We start from the raw sequence: 19,865 nt of genomic DNA, 5'->3' as shown, positions 1-19,865 counted from the left end.
GTGGGGTCCAGGGAGGGTTTTTTGAGTATGGGGGTGATGTGCGCGTGCTTTAGGGGGGAGTGGAATGTGCCAGTAGAGAGAGAGAGATTGAAGATGTGGGTGAGGTAGTAAAGGATGGAGGAGGGTGACCGGAGGAGTTGTGTGCATATTTGGTGAGTTAAAAAAAACAAAAAAACACCAAAAGTGCACCTCCCTATTGAGGGCTGGTTCACACCAATGCATTTTTTAAAGGGCTTTTTGCACTAATGCACTACAGCCTATTTAATATGGTTTCCTATGGGACACGCTCACATCTATTTTTTTTTTTTTTTTATAGCTTCTGTGTTTTTGGAAAGGGTCAGGGACTTTTCTAACCGCAAACGTGACAAATTTTTATGTGTTTACCACGCTTTTGATGCATTTTGCAGTTTTCATCTGCCCAGCAAGAAGTTGGGCAAATTTTTTTTTAAAAAAGCGCAAAATGCAGTAAAAACGCTCATGCAAAAATGCAAGATGGATTGCAAAATAGACAAAACGCAAACTTCATTGGTGTGAACCAGGTCTGAAGTGCACTGAAAACCTCTCAAAAATGCACATGTGTTGTGTTTTGATGCATTTTTGTGAGTCAATGGACCTATAAAAAAACGCACCCTAAACGTGGCAAAATCGTGTTTTTTCGGCGGTCATTATCGGCACCTTTTTTCCTATCGGCAAAATGCTGATGACACTTTTTGACCGACACATTTCAGCCAACAATGTATGTGCATCCCTAATTTCAAATGTGATTTAGAGAAAAAAAGGTCATAGTAGATACAATATGGCAAGGTCACAATTTAATAGGTAGGGTCATGTATATGGAGGGTGCCCAGCCAAATACAACAAGAACAGCAATTTTCAAGTCTTGCCACAGATCCTCAATTGGATTTAGGTCTGGACTTTGACTGGGCCATTCTTGCACATGAATATGCTTTGTTCTAAACCATTCCATTGCAGCTCTGGCGGTATGTTTATGGTCGTTGTCCTGCTGGAAGACGAACCTCCGCCCCAGTCTCAAGTCTTTTGCAGATTTGAACATGTTTTCTTCTAAGATTGCCCTGTATTTGACTCCATCCATCTTCCCATCAACTCTGACCAGCTTCCCTGTCCCTGCTGAAGAAAAGCATCACCACAATATAATGCTGCCACCACCATGTTTCACGGTGGGGATGGTGTGTTCAGGGTGATGTGCAGTGTTCGATTTCCGCCACACAAAGCGTTTTGCTTTTAGGCCAAAAAGTTAAATTTTGGTTTCATCTGATCAGAGCACCTTCTTCCACATGTTTGCTGTGTCCCCCCACATGGCTTCTCACAAACTGCAAACGGGACTTCTTATGGCTTTTTTTCAACAATGGCTTTCTTCTTGCCACTCTTCCATAAAGGCCAGATTTGTGGATTGCATGACAAATACTTCACCCGCCTGAGCTGTGGATCTCTGCAGCTCCTCCAGAGTTACCATGGGCTTCTTGGCTGCTTCTCTGATTAATGCTCTCCTTGCCTGACCTGTCAGTTTAGGAGGACAGCCATGTCTTGGTAGGTTTGCAGTTGTGCCATACTTTTTACATTTTCGGATGATGGATTGAACAGTGCTCCATGAGATGTTTAAAGCTTGGGATGTTTTTTTTTTATAACCTAACCCTGCTTTAAACTTCTCCAACTTTATCCCTGACCTGTCTGGTGTGTTCATTGGCCTTCGTGATGCTTCACAGAACAGCTGTACTTATACTGAGATTAAATTACATACAGGTGGACTCTATTTACCAATTAGGTGACTTCTGAAGGCAATTGGTTCCACTAGATTTTAGTTAGGTGTATCACAGTAAGGGGGGCTGTATACAAATGCATGCCACACTTTTCAGATATTTATTTGTAAACAATTGTGAAAAACATTTATTATTTTCCTTCCACTTTACAATTATATGCCACTTTGTGTTGATCTATCACATTAAATCTCAATAAAATACATTTATGTTTTTGCCTGTAACATGACCAAATGTGGAAAATTTCAAGATGTATGAATACTTATCAAGGCACTGTAAACAGTTTGTATAGAACCTTTCAGCCAGAATACTAACGGATTTAATTTCCTTGATTGTTCAAGTTGCATAGGCACATGATGTTTTATTAATAGAAAGCCTGATCATCACAGCATGTAATTACATCATGGTTTTCTTTGTTTATTTTAGGTGTGCAAACAAATTTGGCTAGGATTATTTGATGATAGGTCTTCTGCAATCCCAGATTTTAGAGATCCACAGAAAGTGAAAGAATTCCTTCAAGAAAAATATGAAAAGAAGAGATGGTAAGGACATATATCAAGTTTTAGTATTCTAATGCTGTGAATTGTGTACTATTGGTTGGTGAATGTATGTTTGATCTATGTATATACAGCATAATTCAGACCTAGAATCATGGGAGATATGCAAGACCCAGTTTAGGCCAGCAATATTTCAGGAAAACTAGTTCCATTTGTTTTTTGGGTTTTTTTAACACATTTTTTGAACCATACGCTTATAACATGTATGTTTGTATAAATGTGTGTGCATTTAACCAACAACACTGCTGCAGGCTAAATCATCTTTATTTCAAAGTTGCTCTATTGTTAAAATATCACAAAGATAACTGTTTCTGGTCACCCCACTGGACTGTTCCTCAGGTCATTATTCGCATCTCAACATAGTATCATTCCTCCCAAGCTCAGACATATGCTAACCAGACATGGCAACTCCTCCATTCAAACCTTAGACTTCAAGTGTATCATATCCTATTTTTCTAATTTCATTGGAACAGTGCAGTACCTGTGGAACAAAGTACATGATGTTAACCACTCTACCCATCTCCTAAAAAGAAATCAAAATCTCTGTTACAACCCATTGATTGTAGTATGTTGAGGTCATTGATCTATTTCACTTTTCTCCTTTTTAACATGAATTCCCATTTACCCATCTCTTCAATTTGGGAATACAATAGACACACTTGAGAATGCAGCTTCAGACTTTATGTAGTGACTTAAGCCTAGTACACACGATCAGAAAATCGTATGAAAAATACCGCTTTTTAAAGTGATCGTACAATAATCTGATCGTTAGTACACAGCTTTCGTCCAAAATTATTTGAAGGGACAAGCACGAAAAATGTTCTCGTCTGTTACCAGATCGTGCGATTTTTGGTTAATCAATACAGTTTTTGTCCAAAAATACAATACAAATACATTACATGACTTCCGAATTTTCTTTCTTTTGCACAAGAATTTTCGTAACTTTAGTAACACCTTCACTTTCAATATGAGACTGGCATGCAAAGAAAACGGATGATCATTCGTCCAATATTCTCATCGGGTGTATGGGGCTTTACTGAAATGCTTTAAATAGTCTGTGTTGTGAATATACATGCTGCATTGTGAATATACATGCTCGGGTTCAAACTACTAACACACACATCCAGCTGAAAGTGTCAGGGGAGGTACACTCCCCACCCCATCTGCTTGCTGATAAGGTGATAAGGAGCCATTTGAATTTTTAGTTAAATAGAATCGCTTAAAGTGTTACTAAACCCAGGACTCTGCATTCACTCTATCTGGTCTCCTAAAGTACACAGAACATGGAATTGCAATTATATTAGTAAATATAAACTGCTAAATACCTTTTCTCAGCAGTTACAGCAGTCTTGTGACATCTATCAGTGTTCGGCAGAGCACTGGTTAAAGCTTGTAGGAGGAGTTTTTTCTGCTCTAGGAGAATGTGGAACACCTTATCTGATTGGCCCTGTGCTGATCAAATGCACTGTCCAAAGGAAAAAAAAACCAAAAAAAACCTCTAGCAATACTTACTAAGCTATTATGTCTTATCAGGAGATAGGAAGGGGAGGATCAGAGAAGTCAGGATCAAACAGCATGTTTACACAATGCAGAAGTTTAACCCCTTAGGTTCCACAGTGAATATAACCAGCATGCTTTACTGTATATACAGACTGATTTTACAGTTGTGGGTTTAGTAACACTTTAAGCAGACAACCCTGGGCTTTGCACATTTTAAAAAAAAAATTCTCTGGACACTGTAAAAGAACTGTGTATTAAAACTCCATTTTCAAAATACACATTTTCAACATATTGATTTAAATCAGTTTATCAATTTATACATTTGCAAATAGTATAAAGTACCAAAATGTTAGGTTCCATTTAGAGCTGAAACTGTTTTGGGTAGGGTTCAGAAGGGCTACAACATTTGACAATTTTTTATGGGATACTCGGTGATGGGAAATCCTGTATCCAGTGAAGCCACAGACGGCAATAAAAGCTGACAGAAGCCCTGAACCCTAATTTGTGGGATTTAATGTGGTCTAGCAGTCACATAATTGAAATCTAGCCATGCATTTTGTTTTGAAATAGCCTGGAATATACTGTGTGTGTATATATAGCCATTTCTGTAGTTGCATGCTTTTTGATTGAGCTGTAATAATTTTGTCTTTGTTCCTCCAGGTATGTACCGCCAGAACAAGCCAGAGTAGTGGCTTCTGTTCATGCCTCTATATCTGGGTCCTCAGCAAGTAGTGCTAGTAGTACACCAGAAGTCAAACCATTGAAAACTCTCTTGGGAGACTCTGCACCGACTCTACACCTGAACAAGAACACCCCTAGCCAGGTGAATCATGGAAGTGTGTTTACCAGAAACTAATCATATATTTAGTTGTGGGTAACTTACATGAGTATTTTTAGGTGTATTTATAGATACTGTACCTAACAGCAAGCAGAACTTTTTTTTTTTTTTAATGTGTTAGTCTGTTCATACACCGTCATTCCAGTAAGATGAAAGGAAAAATTGGGAAATGTTAACTATCTCCTTCATGTTATTCCTGTGCTGTTGCACACTGGTTACTGAAAAGTTAGCTAGTTGGAGTATGATAAAATCTTAGGCAGCCCATAGATGATGCGATTTTAATGGCTTGAATCCCTCCCACAGCGCCATTGTTTTTTGCTGGCAGGAGTTTACTTGATTTTACTGTCTGTTTCTCTTTTAAAATAACTGTAGTATACATAAATATTGTGATATCAAACATGGATGGTCTAATTTTGTTAAGCTGGGTCCACACTTGTGTGGTGAAGCATATCGCATGTGATTTGCACAGGAACCTCATCTCATTTCTGTGCAAATCACATGCAAATTCTGTGCGGTGAGATTTTGAGCCATACATTTAGTATGTCTCAAATCACACCGCATCTGCGCCAAAAAGAGGTGCAGGACCCTTTTTTTGGGTTCGCACTAGAATCGGATCACATGGGTCTTCACACCTGCACATCGCACCGCATTTTGCGGACTGATTTCAGGGTGTTGTTAACTTAACATACACACCCACAGCAGTTTGCATGAACAGGGTGCGATTGTGATGCGGTGCGGAATTCACACAGAAACCGCTGTGAATTCCGCACCTCAGTGTGAACCCGGGCTAAAGCAATATGATTCAAGATGCTAATGCAGTAATACTTTAGTAAAATTGAAACCTTCCTAATCATCCCCTTTCAGCTCCATGCACACGGGGTGTTTTAATAACACTGGTAATGTTAGCTGTGTAAAGTCACGTTAAAAACGTGTTTTTCAGCTTTTTTTTTTAGCGTTTTTGTATTAGTGTTTTGCCGCGTTTTTTTCGTGGTTGTGATTTTAGCTTTTATTTAGAGTTTTTGTTGACCAAAAAAAAATTTTTTTTTTTAGTCACAAAAAGTTCAGAAATGCTGCTCAGTGTTAGAGCATTTTTACAGCTAAAGAACTCCTGTAGAAACCCACTAGTTCTGGGTTTTTTTTCCAGCCAAAAAACGTCCCTGCCAAAAAATGTTGATTACAGTCTGTGTGCATGGACACAGGATAACATGCTGGGGGGTTTACTGGCTGTAGAAAAAAACATCAAAAGCCAAAAACAGCCGCTGTAAAAACATCCAGTGTGCATGAGGACTAAATCTGTTAATGACCTCACATGCTCAGGTGGATTGGCAGAAGTTTCAGCATCATTGTTCTTTTACAGTTGAAAGTAAATCTGTAGGGTGATTTATTGATAAGTTAACTCTTTTCCCTGGTTGCTGGCACCTCTAGATGACTTGAATCCCAGGATACACCGTAAAGGAAAGTGTGATTGGAAGTGTGCGGTTATATAGCCCTGCCCCTTCTTGAAACCTCCATCTTCCTTTCAGCAGGAATTGTGATACTAACAAAGTAGTAAGCAGTCAGGAGTCAGGTTTTAATGTCAGCTATGGAAGCTCTGGTCCCAGTTTGGTTTATAGAGCATGTTTTCGATTACTTGTGTGCTCTATAAAGACAGGTGGAGGTGTCTGCTACTGAGAACAGTGGTCAGCTTTGCCATTAAGCCAGTCAACACCACAGGGGCTCTTAATGTGGAGCTCCAGGTAAATGGCTTAATAAATTTAATCTAGATATGTTTACTATTTTACCTGCTAAATCTGTACAGTCAGTCTTGTGTTTATACCGCCTATGACATTGCAAAGGCAGGCAAGTGTCACTGCTCCAGCTCCACTCTGCTTACTGGACTGTGAACTGGAATCATCACCTCTGTACAAATATGCATGGAATTGGTGTAATTGAGTGATATTCCTGGCTGCTCAATGTGACAGGTGTGTACATCTCTGGCATGGCTGAACAAAACAACAAATCATTTAGCAGGTAACACAGGGGACCTATATAATGAATGTATTTAAACTGCTTATCTAGACGTTTGCCTGCAGTTGCACTTTAAGTACCAGAAAATTTAGATCGGTACAAGATGTAATGTTTTTGACTGCTCAAGTTGTACATAAAGTCCAATTTAACCCTAAGTTTAAATGTGTTTCATACATTTCAGGTGCATCAGGAAAAATGTGTTCAATGTCTTACACATCATTTTGTTTCTAAAGCCTACGGTGAGCTGCAGAGCATGACCCCGCAGAGCATGACCCCTGCTGTTTGTGGGGAAGCAATGACCTTATTGCAGAGGACCAACACGCCATCTGCTATGTCAGATTTGAAGCTCTGCAATCAGCAAAGCTCATGATCCCCCCCCCCCCCCCCCCTTTCAAGTAGGCGAGTTCTGGCCTTAACTTAGAGGGCATGTCAGACCTCTTTAATGTCATCACTGCCTTCTTGCAGAGAGTAAGATTTCCATTCTGCAGCTGCTGGCAGGGGACAGGCTGTTCTACTAAAGCTGTAGCTGTTTTTTTATAGAAAAAAAGCTACAAGACTTTGCACCTCTTATGTTTTGATGCACCCAAAATGTATCTAGCAGATTTAAACTGGAAGTTCAATTGTACGTAAAAAAAAAACCATTACTTTAAGCCTGGGCCAATTGCTGGCCTTTTTTTCTTTTCTTTTTTTTCATTTCCCACTTTCTCTACGTTTTTCTACCTTTTTTTTTAGATTATTTTTTTTGTTGTTGCAGGCATATTTTTTAATGGAGGAGTGGTGAATAATACTTCCCCTTGTGTTTCCTGCCAGCTATTCACTCCGTTCTGTAGTGCATGACCTCTTGTTCAAGCAATGATTTTTCTTAAATACTCTCCCTTAACCATTCCCTAGAGGCCACACTTTCCTGGAAATGGCTTGTTCTTCTAATAGTAATAGTTGTCTTAATCACATGACTCTTGCTAAAGCGAACGTCACCATAAAGTTCTCCCTAAAGTACTGCTATAGCAAGCTTCACAAATAATTACTGCTGTTTTCCACTGGCCTGCTGGAAAACAAGTGTGATCCCTAAGGGAAGAGATACGAAGCCGTGAATTATATATACTGCTTAGCCTCACATTGCTAGGATTCTGATTACATCAGATCATAACCATAAATCTGATATATAAGGATAAGAATCTTTCAGCCGGTACTGTGTATGTGTGATACATTCTACTAGATTTAAATGATGCTGGTTTATATTTAGATTACAGAAACTTGATCCACTTTTCCATATTCACCAGACAGAAATTCTGTATGCATGTTCCCATATACTTCAGGTCTCTGCGGTGTGTTTATAAATGCTATATTACACATATGAGTAGTATAATGTAGCTGGTATATACACTTTTTATATTGAAACTCATTCACACCAAATTTTCATACAGTTCCATTTAGTGAACTAAAAGACTCAGAGGGACACCTTTTTACTGTGCTTCAAAGCTGTGCATAGACCTTTTAAAGGCAAATGCCAGGCAAAAATTAAAAATACATCATATTGCCCCTGTGTAATTTTCAGAGCTCTGCTTGTGATGTGAATATTTTGGTGGTCGAGTATATTAAAATGCCAATTTATTTAGCTCACCTGCCCTTGTCCCGCTCTACCTCTTGTTTGGTACCACGGTGTCACCTGTACTCTTTTGTGCCTTTGATGTGCTGCTCTGGCCATATTAGACACTACGGCAAAGCAGCACACCACTCTGCCCACAACTCTTACTGTGATTCTGCACAAAGACAAAAAACAGATGTCGGGAATCATGGGATATGTGGTCCAATAACACAGGAGGAAATGGCAAGATGTTTCTATATAAAACCTCCCCAGGAATCTGATTAGAGCTTAGAAAGTGGTTGTAGTATGGTGATGTTACAGGTAGTGACATTTTTGGCTTCTCTCTCTTAAAATTAAAAATGCGCTGGTTTTGTGGATAAAAAAAGTATTATATCAAATAAGTTGCTAATCCTGGATTTGGGCTTTAACTGTGCTGATGAAAGCATGAGCTTGAATAAAGATACATTTTTCTTTCTCTGAAACCTTATGATTGGTCACCACTTGTAATCCTTTCACTAGCAACACCACTACAGCAGCAGGTTTGCTAAAAAGACAAAAAAAAACAAAGTGCAGTTAAATTGCCCACAAGTCACTCAATCTTTGGCTGTTTGAGCTCAGTTGCAGTTTAATGGAATTCTACTTTGAAACCCAAAAGAGGTTCTAAACGTTTCTTACTCTATCCAAAACTTATAAGAGAAAAAAAAAGCTTTGGTTGGAGATCTACCTTGGGCAGCACAGTGGCTAAATGGTTAGGACTTCTGCTTGGCAGTACTGGGGTCATGGGTTCGAATCCCAGCCATGGCACCACCTGCATGGAGTTTGCATGTTTTTTCTGTGCCTGCGTGGGTTTCCTTCGGGTACTCCGGTTTCCGTCCACACTCCAAAGACATGCTGGTAGGTTAACTGGAATCTGTCTAAACTGGCCCTAGTATGCGTATGTATGAATGTAAGTTAGGGACCTTAGATTGTACACCCCATCAGGGTTAGGGACTGATGTGAATGTACTATATATATATATATATATATATATATATATATATATATATATATATATATATATATATATATGTGTGTGTGTGTAAAGCACTGTGTAAATTGATGGCACTATATAAGTACCTGAAATAATAATAATTTTCAATAAACTGCATATGCAGAAAAGGGATGTTTTGGAGATAAAATCAAACGGTGCAGCTTTGACCAAAAACCCTTGCTATATGTGTATATAGGCCGTTTATGTACTTCATTAAGCCTGACCTGAAAACTCCTAGAACATTGCTAAGAGAAGCCCAGCTATTACTGTTCACCTTCACCATAACAGGAGTGAGCTTTTTCTCGGATTCAAACCTCCTAACGTTTGCTTTCTCACTCCTGATGTAGTAGTTCTGGGCTCAAAAATTGAGAGTTCACTCCTGTGATGGTGAAGATGAACAGGAATAAATAGGTCTCACTTAGCAATGTCCTGGGAGTTTTCCAATCAGGCTTCAGGATATACGTAAATGGCCTACACCTATAATGGGTATTATTGAACTTTGGTTAAAACTGCAGAGTTTGTTTTGATCTACAGATGCCCCCTATATGCATAGGTGGTTTTTTGAAAAAGATGAACTAACCCTTTATCCCAGGCCTCAAAATTTCCATTTGCCTACTCGCATTTGGTGAGTGTATATAACATGGGGGCGAGTGTGGAGCCCAGCCCAGTATTCCAGAACTACTGGAGTCTCCCCCATCCCTCCTCGTGCATAGTCCAGGCGGAGCAGAGTCCTGCACAGCCCCACGGAGGACACTGCAGGCATGGCCCTCGCCACACATTCACACCCCCCCGACCCCCCCCACCACTACCACCAACTGGCCAGCCACGCGCCAGGATCTGTCAATGCCACCTTCAACAGTGGGAGTCAATGGGGCCACCAAGTCTCACTACTTGTGTGAAATCGGACAGCCCCACTTGTAGCACGGTGCCAACTAGCCCACTGCCCCTCACCTGTCCCACTGCCCCCCATTCTGTGACACTGCCCCCCACCTATCCCCCGCCCCCCCCTCCTGTGACGCTGCCTCCACCTATCCCACTGTCCCCCACTCCTTTAACGCTGCCCTCTCCTGTCCCCCCTGCTGTCATTCTGCCCCCCACCTTTCCCACTGCCCCCCTGTTGTGACGCTGGCCCCCCACCTGTCTCGCTGCCCCCTCCTGTGGGGGGATTTTACTGGGGATGGACTGACCAGGGTGGGGGGGGGATTTACTGGGAAAAGACTGTCCTAGGGCAGATTTTACTGTAGGACAACACTGACCTGGGGTGGATCTGCATAAAACATTTAACAGTGACATAATTTACGAGGGCGTGTTTAGGGCCCGGGCAGGGTAGGGGTTGGGTGGGGCACCTGGTGGCGAGTAACTCTTAAGGCCTGGCTAGTAGTCCAGGACTTCAAATTTTGAGTCCTTCTATATTCCTTGAAGTATAACTAAAGGCAAGACTTTTTTTTTTTTTTCTTTTAGTTTTGGATAGCATGTGAGGGGTTTGAATACTTGTCAGTTTTTATTGCTCTCTGTGTCTCTGTTCAGGAGATTCACTCTCTATTTGTCCTGTTCGCCATTTTCATTGAAAGTAGAAGAAATTCCCAAATTTTGGGTTGTCCCCAGAACAGTAATAGAGTGGAAATTCTCCAATGCAGACACTAGTTCAGGTGACCTGGGGGTCACCCAGGATTTCTCTTAATTTGCAGGGATTTCCTCTCACTTCCTGTTTAGCTATGGGATAGTAAGTGAAGGGAAATCTCTGCAATGGATCTCACAATGTGAAAAAAAAATCGGACAGGAGTTATAACCCTCCCTTACTCTATTCAAAGTGGGGAAAAAAAAGTTTTGCCTATAGTTTTACATTAATACAAAGGACAGAAATCCACTTTGTGTGCACAAATGTCAATGCAAACCCAGATATTACCTTTAAAAAGTAGTAGTGACATCGCTGTGCTGTATATAGCTTGTTCAAAGAGCAGAGCTATGGGGGGGGGGGGGGATCCAGGAGGCTCCACCCACTACAGACTGCAGAAAATGACAAGGGAGGGGAGGAGATGAGACCAGTCATCCAGCACAAGGAAAGAGATCAGCAGTGACTGGTCTTTATTAGAGGAACCTCCTGCACAGAGGTAAAGTTTTACACTGGAGTACTGCACAGAAGGAATACACAAAGCACTCCCAGATTCAAGGAAGAATACACATGACTCTTACACTTAGATGGTATTTACTAATCTTTGAGTTCAGCTTTAACCCTTGTTTGGAAGAGATAATTGAAAAGTAAACCTAGTACTGTGCATGTTCCGTATTTTGTTTGTAGTCTGTACTGGAATGATTTAACATATGTTGTAGGTATTCAGGGAGAGAAACGTATGTGTAACAATTATTACAGATGTAATTCGGCAATGTGCCCTGTATTAAGAAGACACTACATGTAGATCATTCCTGTAAAGGTGTCTGCAAGTTAGAATGCTAAACAGTAGGAAAATATAGTTTAATCTTCTGTGAGCGGAATGGCTTGGAAATGTTTATACCGGCTTTATTTCTGTGTGCATATCAAATAGGTCTTCTCATTATTTTGTGCAGGATGTGCAGAAAATAAATCCTGTTTCAAAATCCATTTGTCGCAGAATCCCTTTTCATTCAGAGAGATAGGCAGCTATGAGCACTAGATGTGGTGTGACGTTCTGTGTCAGCATACACTGCCTGTGATTAGACTACACTTGAATTTATTCGGTTGTTCCAGAGGTGCTGAGTCTTTATTCTGGAGGCCCAGATTTCAGTTTGCTTGTGAACTATGACCCTAAAAAAAAAAAAAAAAAAAAAAGTCACGTGACAGCCTATGTTTTTTTGTTTTCAAATTTTTTTTGTTAAGATAGCTGTTACAAGACAGTTTAGGTCCTATTCCTTATATGAGGCCCTCTGGATTTGTAATGAGATTTGTATAGAGCTAGTGTGTCCTGGTATACTATTGTAGCATTGCTATTGTAGTCCAGCCAAACATATTTCCAGAAATTTGGGATTATTATTATTATTACATCGAGTTTATATAGCGCCAAAGGGTTTGCTCAGCGCTGTACAATAGGGGGGGGGACAATACATGGCACAGTACAACAATAACAAACAACGTACGAGGGGTAAGAGGGCCCTACTCTTTCGAGCTTACAATCTAGGGATGAGTGTCATTGAGCAGTTAAGTTCTCATGCATCATACTGGGCAGCACAGTGGCTAAATGGTTAGCACTTCCACCTGGCGGTACTAGGGTCATTGGTTCGAATCCCAGCCACGGCATCTCCTGCCTGGAGTTTGCATGTTCTCCCTGTGCCTGCGTAGATTTCCTCCGGGTACTCCGGTTTCCTGCCACACTCCAAGGACATGCTGGTAGGTTATTTGGATCCTGTCTAAATTGGCCCTAGTATGTGTATGAATGTGAGTTAGAGACTGTAGATTGTACGCCCCTTGAGGGTTAGGGACTGATGTGAATGTACAATATATGTGTAAAGCTCTGCATAAATTGATGGTACTATATAAGTATCTGTAATAAATAAATAAATTGCAGCATTCCATCTTGGTCCATAAACAGCGATGATTCTGCTCCAAGCACATATGTGCTCCATTCACCCCACCTCAGGTGCCAGCTTGCCTCTGACCCCACTTAGTATGATCCAAAGAATGGCATGGCCAGACATCACGCTACAATCTCATCTCCACTAAACACTGTTCCAAACATCGCTGCACAAGCTCCTCCTGCCATAGAATATTCAAAGAGTAGAAGGAAACCAGCAATGGCAGAATTTATGAAGATTAATGTTTAGTGAAGATCCCAGCTTGTTGTGTGGCTGTTCTTTGGACCAATTTCCTGGTAGTCTTTGTTTCAATGGCTCTTACAGGCTAATGTACCTGAAGTGGTCATGTGAACACTCAGATATTGTAGTGCCATTGTTGGTAGATGGCAGTATGTCCAGAGCATCTAAAGGAAATGAAAGAACATGGGGAGAACATACAATCTGAAGCATGTAGTGCACCTGATTGAAACCGAACATAAAACTCTAGTAATGTAAGGCACTGGTGATTCTCAATGGAGGAAATCTCAGTTTTGAATGTTTTCTGTGTTAGGCCTGGTTCACACCTGTGCGTTTTCAGTTTTGCAGAAACTCACTACAGTCCATTTAGCATGGTTTGCCATGGGTCATGTTTACATCTGTGTGTTTTCCACTGGTATGTTTCTTGGAAAAGATCAGGGCCTTTTTTTCCCACAGCAGGTTGCGTTTTTGGTTCTATAGTTCTATTTCAATGGAGACGCATCAAAAACACAGTGCTTGCATTTTTGTTGCGTTTCTGTTATGTTTTTGCTGGTTTCTCCCGCAAAACAGACACCTCCCTAAAAATGCATTAAAAACGAACTGGGGAAAAAAGCATCAACCGTAACCTGCATATGGATGTGAGCCAGGCCTTAAGGCGGTTTGCTGCTGTTAAAGCACTACTTATCTGTCAGAGTTTCACAGTGGAGCTTGCATTTCCCTCTGCTGTGTCTCCAGTAAGAACACGGTTTAAATGTTTAAATGGACTTCTGTTCAGCTAATAGAGGTCTCGTTTTCAGTCTCCTGTTGTGGCTCGCAATCAGGTGCCCCAGCAACAGCATCTTCATCATCATCATCACCACCATCACCAAGAGAAAAAGTTTGACCTTCTGAGCGACCTTGGAGGAGACATCTTTGCTACGCCTGCGCCTCAGCAAGCTGCCACCGCGAACTTTGCCAATTTTGCAAACTTCAACAGTCACACAGGTATGTGGCACTATTTATTTTATGGAGAATATGAATCACTAATGTTACTATTCGTCAAGGACTGTTTTTTATAAACTGATTAATTCTAGTATCTGAACTATTTCAATTTGGTGCATGTTTTTCAGGATCTATCAGTAATTTGACCCTTTTTAAAGGGATGCTTTTATCACATTACATTTTCAAGAGGGTTTATGTCAAGTGTATTGCCATGATAGTATTTATCTGTGTGTTAATAAAACATCATCTCAGTAGGTTTAGAGTGTTAAGAGGTTAGGTTTAGGTTAAATGCGTGTTTTGGCAGTTTAGTTGAGGTAAAGGGTGAGTTTCAGAGCTTGTCTTTTCCATTATGATGAATTATAGTTATCATTCCTGGAAGAACAGGTGTTGTGTCAAAATTACTGCCACTGAATTTGCACACTGCAAAAAAAAAAAAATTACAGAAGCTGGAATATGTCTTACTTGTTGTATTGTTTCTTTAAACCGTACTATTCCTATAGCAGGAAAGCTGACTGGGCTTACATTGCTGAACTTTTAAAATTGCTGAAGTTTTACATTTTATTTGCAGGTTCCCGCCTTTTAATGCAGTCTAGCAATAGCTTTTAGATTAAGGAAGTGATCTGGGTGGCTCTAAAGCTGCCCAATCACTTCTACATGTGGTGGAAGTTCAGGTTTGGTTCTTCAGTGGTTCCCAGATTCTCCCACTTCTCCTGGGAGCCTGAGACAACAGAAAACTGCTTCCAGATGGCATGATACCCAACCTCGCCTCTGTTCTCTGCTCTATTCTCTGCTCTGAGCATTTCTGGGTTTATGGCTGTCAGTTGACAGCTAGCTGCTGCTGTGATTGGTGCTGATCAGGGACTTTCTGTCCTCAGCTCAGGGATATTGCGGGTGAGAGACATTAGGAGTCTGATGTCTCCATACAAAGAACCTGTTACTGCATAATATAATTGTACGCTCAAAAATAATAAAATGAGTAAAATCAATAAGAAAAGTTTAACCACTTGATGACCAGCGACTTACTGATACGTTGCTGAATTGGAAGAGTGATGTCTCGGTGATCACTGCAGCAGTGACAAGATATTTTTTTTAGGGCCAGCAATTCCCTCGAATGTAAAAGTAGTTATAGTGGCTAAAAAGTCACTGGATTACTTTTACAGGTGATCAAAGGGGGTCTGACCCCACTCCCGATCGCTCGGGAGAGCCCAGTGAGGAGATGCCACTGGCAGCATTGGCTATCCCGAACAGGGTGAGAGGAACTGACCTTGTTCCTCCCGCTGTTCAATTTCAAAAACTGGAAACAATGAGGAATTAGTCGCTTCCAGTTTCAGTTCTTTTATTTACAAGTCTTCGCCACCTTCTGTAGCAGCAGATCAAACCAATCTCTGTTTTATTTGCTGCTCTATAGGCCAGTGGAGAGATCTGGGGTCTGATAGACCTTAGATCTCTCCATAAAGCCAAACTGGCATGGCCCATGTTACTACAAGCTATGCTGTTCATCTCTTGTGATAGCAAAAAAATCCATTTAAAAAAAATGTAATGGTACAGTGTAAAAAAAAAAAAAAAAAAAAAAAAAATCAAATAAAAATAATTTTAATAAATTAATTTTTCAGAATCCCCATCCCCTGTGCTCACGTGCAAAGGCAAACTCGTGATGGCCCTGCACGCATATGTAAACCGCGATTGCACCACGCATGTGAGGTATCACTGCGGGCGTCAGAGCAAGAGCAAAAATTCTAGCACTGGACCTCCTCTGTAAATCTAAGGTAGTAACCTGTAAAAGCAAGAGCTGATTCACACATGTGCGGTGCGAATTGATGGTCTGGTTTTACAGTTCATTGATACAGTAGTTGTTCACCGGTTCATGTCAGGTTTACATCAGGTTCAGGACAGAATTAGCTTTTAGAATTATCCTGTTCACACACATTAGAAACAGTTTCCATTAGAAACAGTGATTTAGAAACAGTTTCCATAGAAGTCAATAACCTGTAATCCGCACCTGAACTGGGCCACACTTCTCAGAAATCGTACAGGACTCTTTTTCAAACCACACTGAAGGTGCACCGCTGGTGCACCGGACATATGTGAACAGAAACCATAGGAAGCAATGTTTATTCGCATGTCATGTGAATTGGATGCGGTTCAAACTGCATCCAATCAGCATAAATGTGAACCAGCATTAAAACTTTGCCTGTGAATAATTTAGTATATATATTTACTCGAAGCAACACCGTCTCTTTATATTTTACCAAAAAATTGTGTATTATAAAATGTTTGTGCGCACTTAAAACTTTTTAGAAAAAATACACTTTAATGAATTTAATTTGAAAAGCTGTGCTAATACCATGTCACATAAAAAATTGTAACACTTACAATTGTATTCTCTAGGGCCTCTGCATAAATATAACGTTTGGGTTTCTTAAGAATTTTCTAACAAAACAAAAATGCTGACTTTTTAAATGTAGGAGAGGAATCTCAGAATTGGAAAAGTGGTTAAAGCGCTCCAGTGTGCATATGTAAAAATATACAAACCTACTCACACATGCGTACAAAAACACATAATTTGGTATCACCATGCATGTGGAAGTGGGAGAAATAATTCTCGGACCATTGTTTATGATTAACATTAAACTAAAGAGCTGTATAGATTTTTAATGCATCTCCTATGGGCAATATTGGGTATCCAAATTTCACTGTTTCAGTTTTTTATTTAATGTTTTGTATGTATTTATTTGACACAATCTCATCTTTTTATATTTTCCAAAACGTTATAGATTTTGCTTGCATGCATTAAATTTAATTTTATTGTATGTTTTACTGAAAATATATACAACATAACATTTTGCAACTTCTAACTTTTCGTTTTATAGGCCTTCTGTTTTCCAAAAACATGTTTTGGATTTTTTAAAAATGCACATGTGGGCAAAGTATGAAAACTGCTCGAGCTGAAAAAAAGCTAGAGGTTTAGTGTAATTGAATTTATCTCGTTTGCATGTCTTATCTAGGGCAGTTGTTAGCTGGAGTGACTTTTAGCAATGTGGCATTGCTTATATGGGTTGAATTTGTACTTTTTAATGCAAACTCCAGCAAATAGTTCAATGCATAATTAAAGTATATATATTGCCATTTGCCAGTCTTGCTATGGCATTTCTTTACCTCAGTAATAAAGGAGAAGGCATAGCAGAAATGTGAGGTATAGAGTCTATTCTTTAGTTGAAGTAAAAGTAAAGGTTTTCATTTTTGTATTCTATCTTATACACAGGTTTTGTTTTTCAAACCAGCAGCAATATAATATTGTAACAATATTTATTGGCCGCTGTAAGTTACACAATCGCACACAGGTCTTTTATCTGTAGTTCTAAGGCAAAGGCTAGTTTTTCTTTTGGGTCGAGAGCAGGTTTAATAATGTAAGGAATTGCTGCATAATTCAGATATCTGTAGCAGCGGTGTCAGATACTTGTCTGGATGTTGGCCAGTTACTAGGGAAAATAGAATGTTGGTGTCTTTTTACTTTCATGTGATTTCTCGGCCTGTTTTCTTGAATGTAAATTTTAACTTCCTTAACTCACACTTTCACATCTTGTTTCTTATGTGTTAGCACTTTCTCTCACCCTATTATCTTGTGCCATTTTAGCAAATAATAGTCATCTCCAGTGAGACACACAGCAACTGTTTTTTTTTTTCTTTTTTTAACTACTTGACATGGACATACTAAACCTAGCCATTCACAAAACATGCCATTTGTTTGATATCTGGTGCCTTAAAAGCCCAAGTGCTTAAGTGTTTTTGTGATTGTAACTAAACCTAGCTGTACACATTAAGATTACTCTAGTTCAGCCGATCAAGAGAAATCAATCGATTCCGTTTAGCATGGATAGAGGAATCTTCCCTGTCGGCTTCTGTATTCAGACAGCTGCCACACCTATGACAGTCTAAGTACCCAAATAGTGACTTCATAATATTGTTTGCAGTTACCATTCAGTTGACCGTTCTCTTTCCAGTGCCATTGATTGTTCAGTTAAATTTTGTGGAGCCAGGTGGTGCCGACAGGACCAATCACAGCTCAAATATTTCCCATTTTAGCAGGGATTGGCCAAAATTCGAGCCATGTATGGACATTTTTTGCTTTGCAGGTTGATTAAAATAGTAATAAACCCAAAACCAAATATGTAATATTGCAAGTTATCAGTCATTAGATGTGATGGCTGCATTAGTTTTCTTTTTTTTTAAGCTCCCCACCTATGTTTTCACCTGGTGATCTGGGCAGTAACGTACTTCCTATATTAGGGTGCCTACACTCTGGATAAAGGAGCAGCAAAGACCGCTTTGGAAGGCATCATTATCAGTGTGGGGGGGTAGGCTTTGTTCACACAGGGTGATTATATTCGTGCACCGCGCAGGGCTATGTTTACCAGCATGGTTATGCACAGGTGTTGCGTGCATCCCCGTGCTGGCTGTTCCCAGTATGATATCCATGCGGGAGCATGCACCCTCAAACATATGGTTGTCATATTGGGACCCAACGTCTGTCTGTGCAGCTGCTGTATCCCAATAGGCATGAATAGGATTGCCCACAGGGGGGATGCACAATACACCTGTGCATCCCTTGCTGGTAAACATGACCCTGCACGGATATAATCGCCACATGTGAACGAGGCCTTAGATGCACTCACGGATTTAAATACACACTATAGGCCTCATGCCAATGAGTGTATGAATTTATGCTTCAAATAAGCTGAATTTTTTTCTGTCAGAATATGGCAAAATAAAATGCCTCTAATGTCAAGTATGTGTGCGCATTGAGCATGAATGCATTTAGCTGGGCAGAATATTTTTTCTGGCCATTGGAATACATTTCTGCTTATACATAGTGCTCTAAACACCTGATGTGCATGGCCACATAGGCTGAAATAGAGCTGCGTTTAGAGGCATAAAAAAAGAAAAATTGCTGAACGCTTCTGAAACAGGTGTTTTTTTATACCTGTGTTTGAGGTCACAAACAGTTACAGCAAACCATTTGTCTTCCCACTGACTACCAATGTAAGCTGTATTTTCTTAATGACCCCTGTTATACTAATATTGGGCTGCACAGTGGCTTAGTGGTTAGCACTTCTGCCTTGCAGTAATTGGGTCATGGGTTCGATTCCCAACCATGGCGCCTCCTGCATGGAGTTTGCATGTTCTCCCTGTGTTCGCATGGGTTTCCTCCCACACTCCAAAGACATGCTGATAGGTTAATTGGCTCCTGTCTAAAGTGCCCTAGTTTCATCCCTGGCCATGCAGGATCTCCTACATGGTAGGGGTTGGGGAAAGACCTGGCAACCTACCCTTTAAAATAATTGCTAAGAGAATTCATGGAAAAAGTTGCTTATGAGTGACGGTCCATGCAATCGCCAAGGGTCGGATACGACTGAATGGATAGATAGAGATACTAATCTTAGCAGGTGTTCCCTGAGGCCGGAAAGTTATTTGAAGGATTCATCTCTGGTAAAAAGATAGAGAAGATAGAGACTTTGCTATCCTCCAGGGCCTACTTAGTAGACCTTGGGTTTCAAAAATTTCTAAACAAAGGGCCAGTTTACTGTCCTTCAGACTTAGGGTTGGAGTGTGGCCAGTGGGAGTAGAATATTTCCTAGTGTGGGAGCTAACTATATCTCATCATTGGTGTCAGTTGGAGGAATAGTGGCCCATTATTGGTGTCATTGGCAGGAATTATGCTCCATTTTTGGTGTCAGCGGGACGAATAATTCCTTGCATCATTGGTGTTAGTGGCAGTAATTATGGGCAGTTGTTGGTGCCAGTGGAAGGA

The 19,865-nt window shown here is 40.3% G+C and overlaps 1 protein-coding gene across 12 annotated transcripts in view; it reads left to right on the top strand.

The window, feature by feature from the left end:
• AGFG1 (ArfGAP with FG repeats 1) overlaps positions 1-19,865 on the top strand; it is a 122,317-nt gene that overhangs the window by 64,140 nt on the left and 38,312 nt on the right. For 11 of the 12 annotated variants that reach the window (XM_089681538.1, XM_089681537.1, XM_089681543.1 and 8 more), the window contains exons 3-5: positions 2,202-2,317; positions 4,493-4,655; positions 13,873-14,059. In XM_089681538.1, the coding sequence (XP_089537664.1) occupies positions 2,202-2,317; positions 4,493-4,655; positions 13,873-14,059 (466 nt within the window). The remainder of the gene's footprint in view (positions 1-2,201; positions 2,318-4,492; positions 4,656-13,872; positions 14,060-19,865) is intronic. The other variant, XM_089681539.1, reaches the window with a different exon arrangement.

This window comes from Staurois parvus, unplaced genomic scaffold, assembly GCF_062004578.1.
Source record: "Staurois parvus isolate SC_StPar_1 unplaced genomic scaffold, SC_StPar_1.0 ptg000270l, whole genome shotgun sequence".
In the NCBI taxonomy this organism is placed as follows: Eukaryota; Metazoa; Chordata; class Amphibia; order Anura; family Ranidae; genus Staurois; species Staurois parvus.
This window is presented reverse-complemented; position numbering and strand designations above follow the sequence as displayed.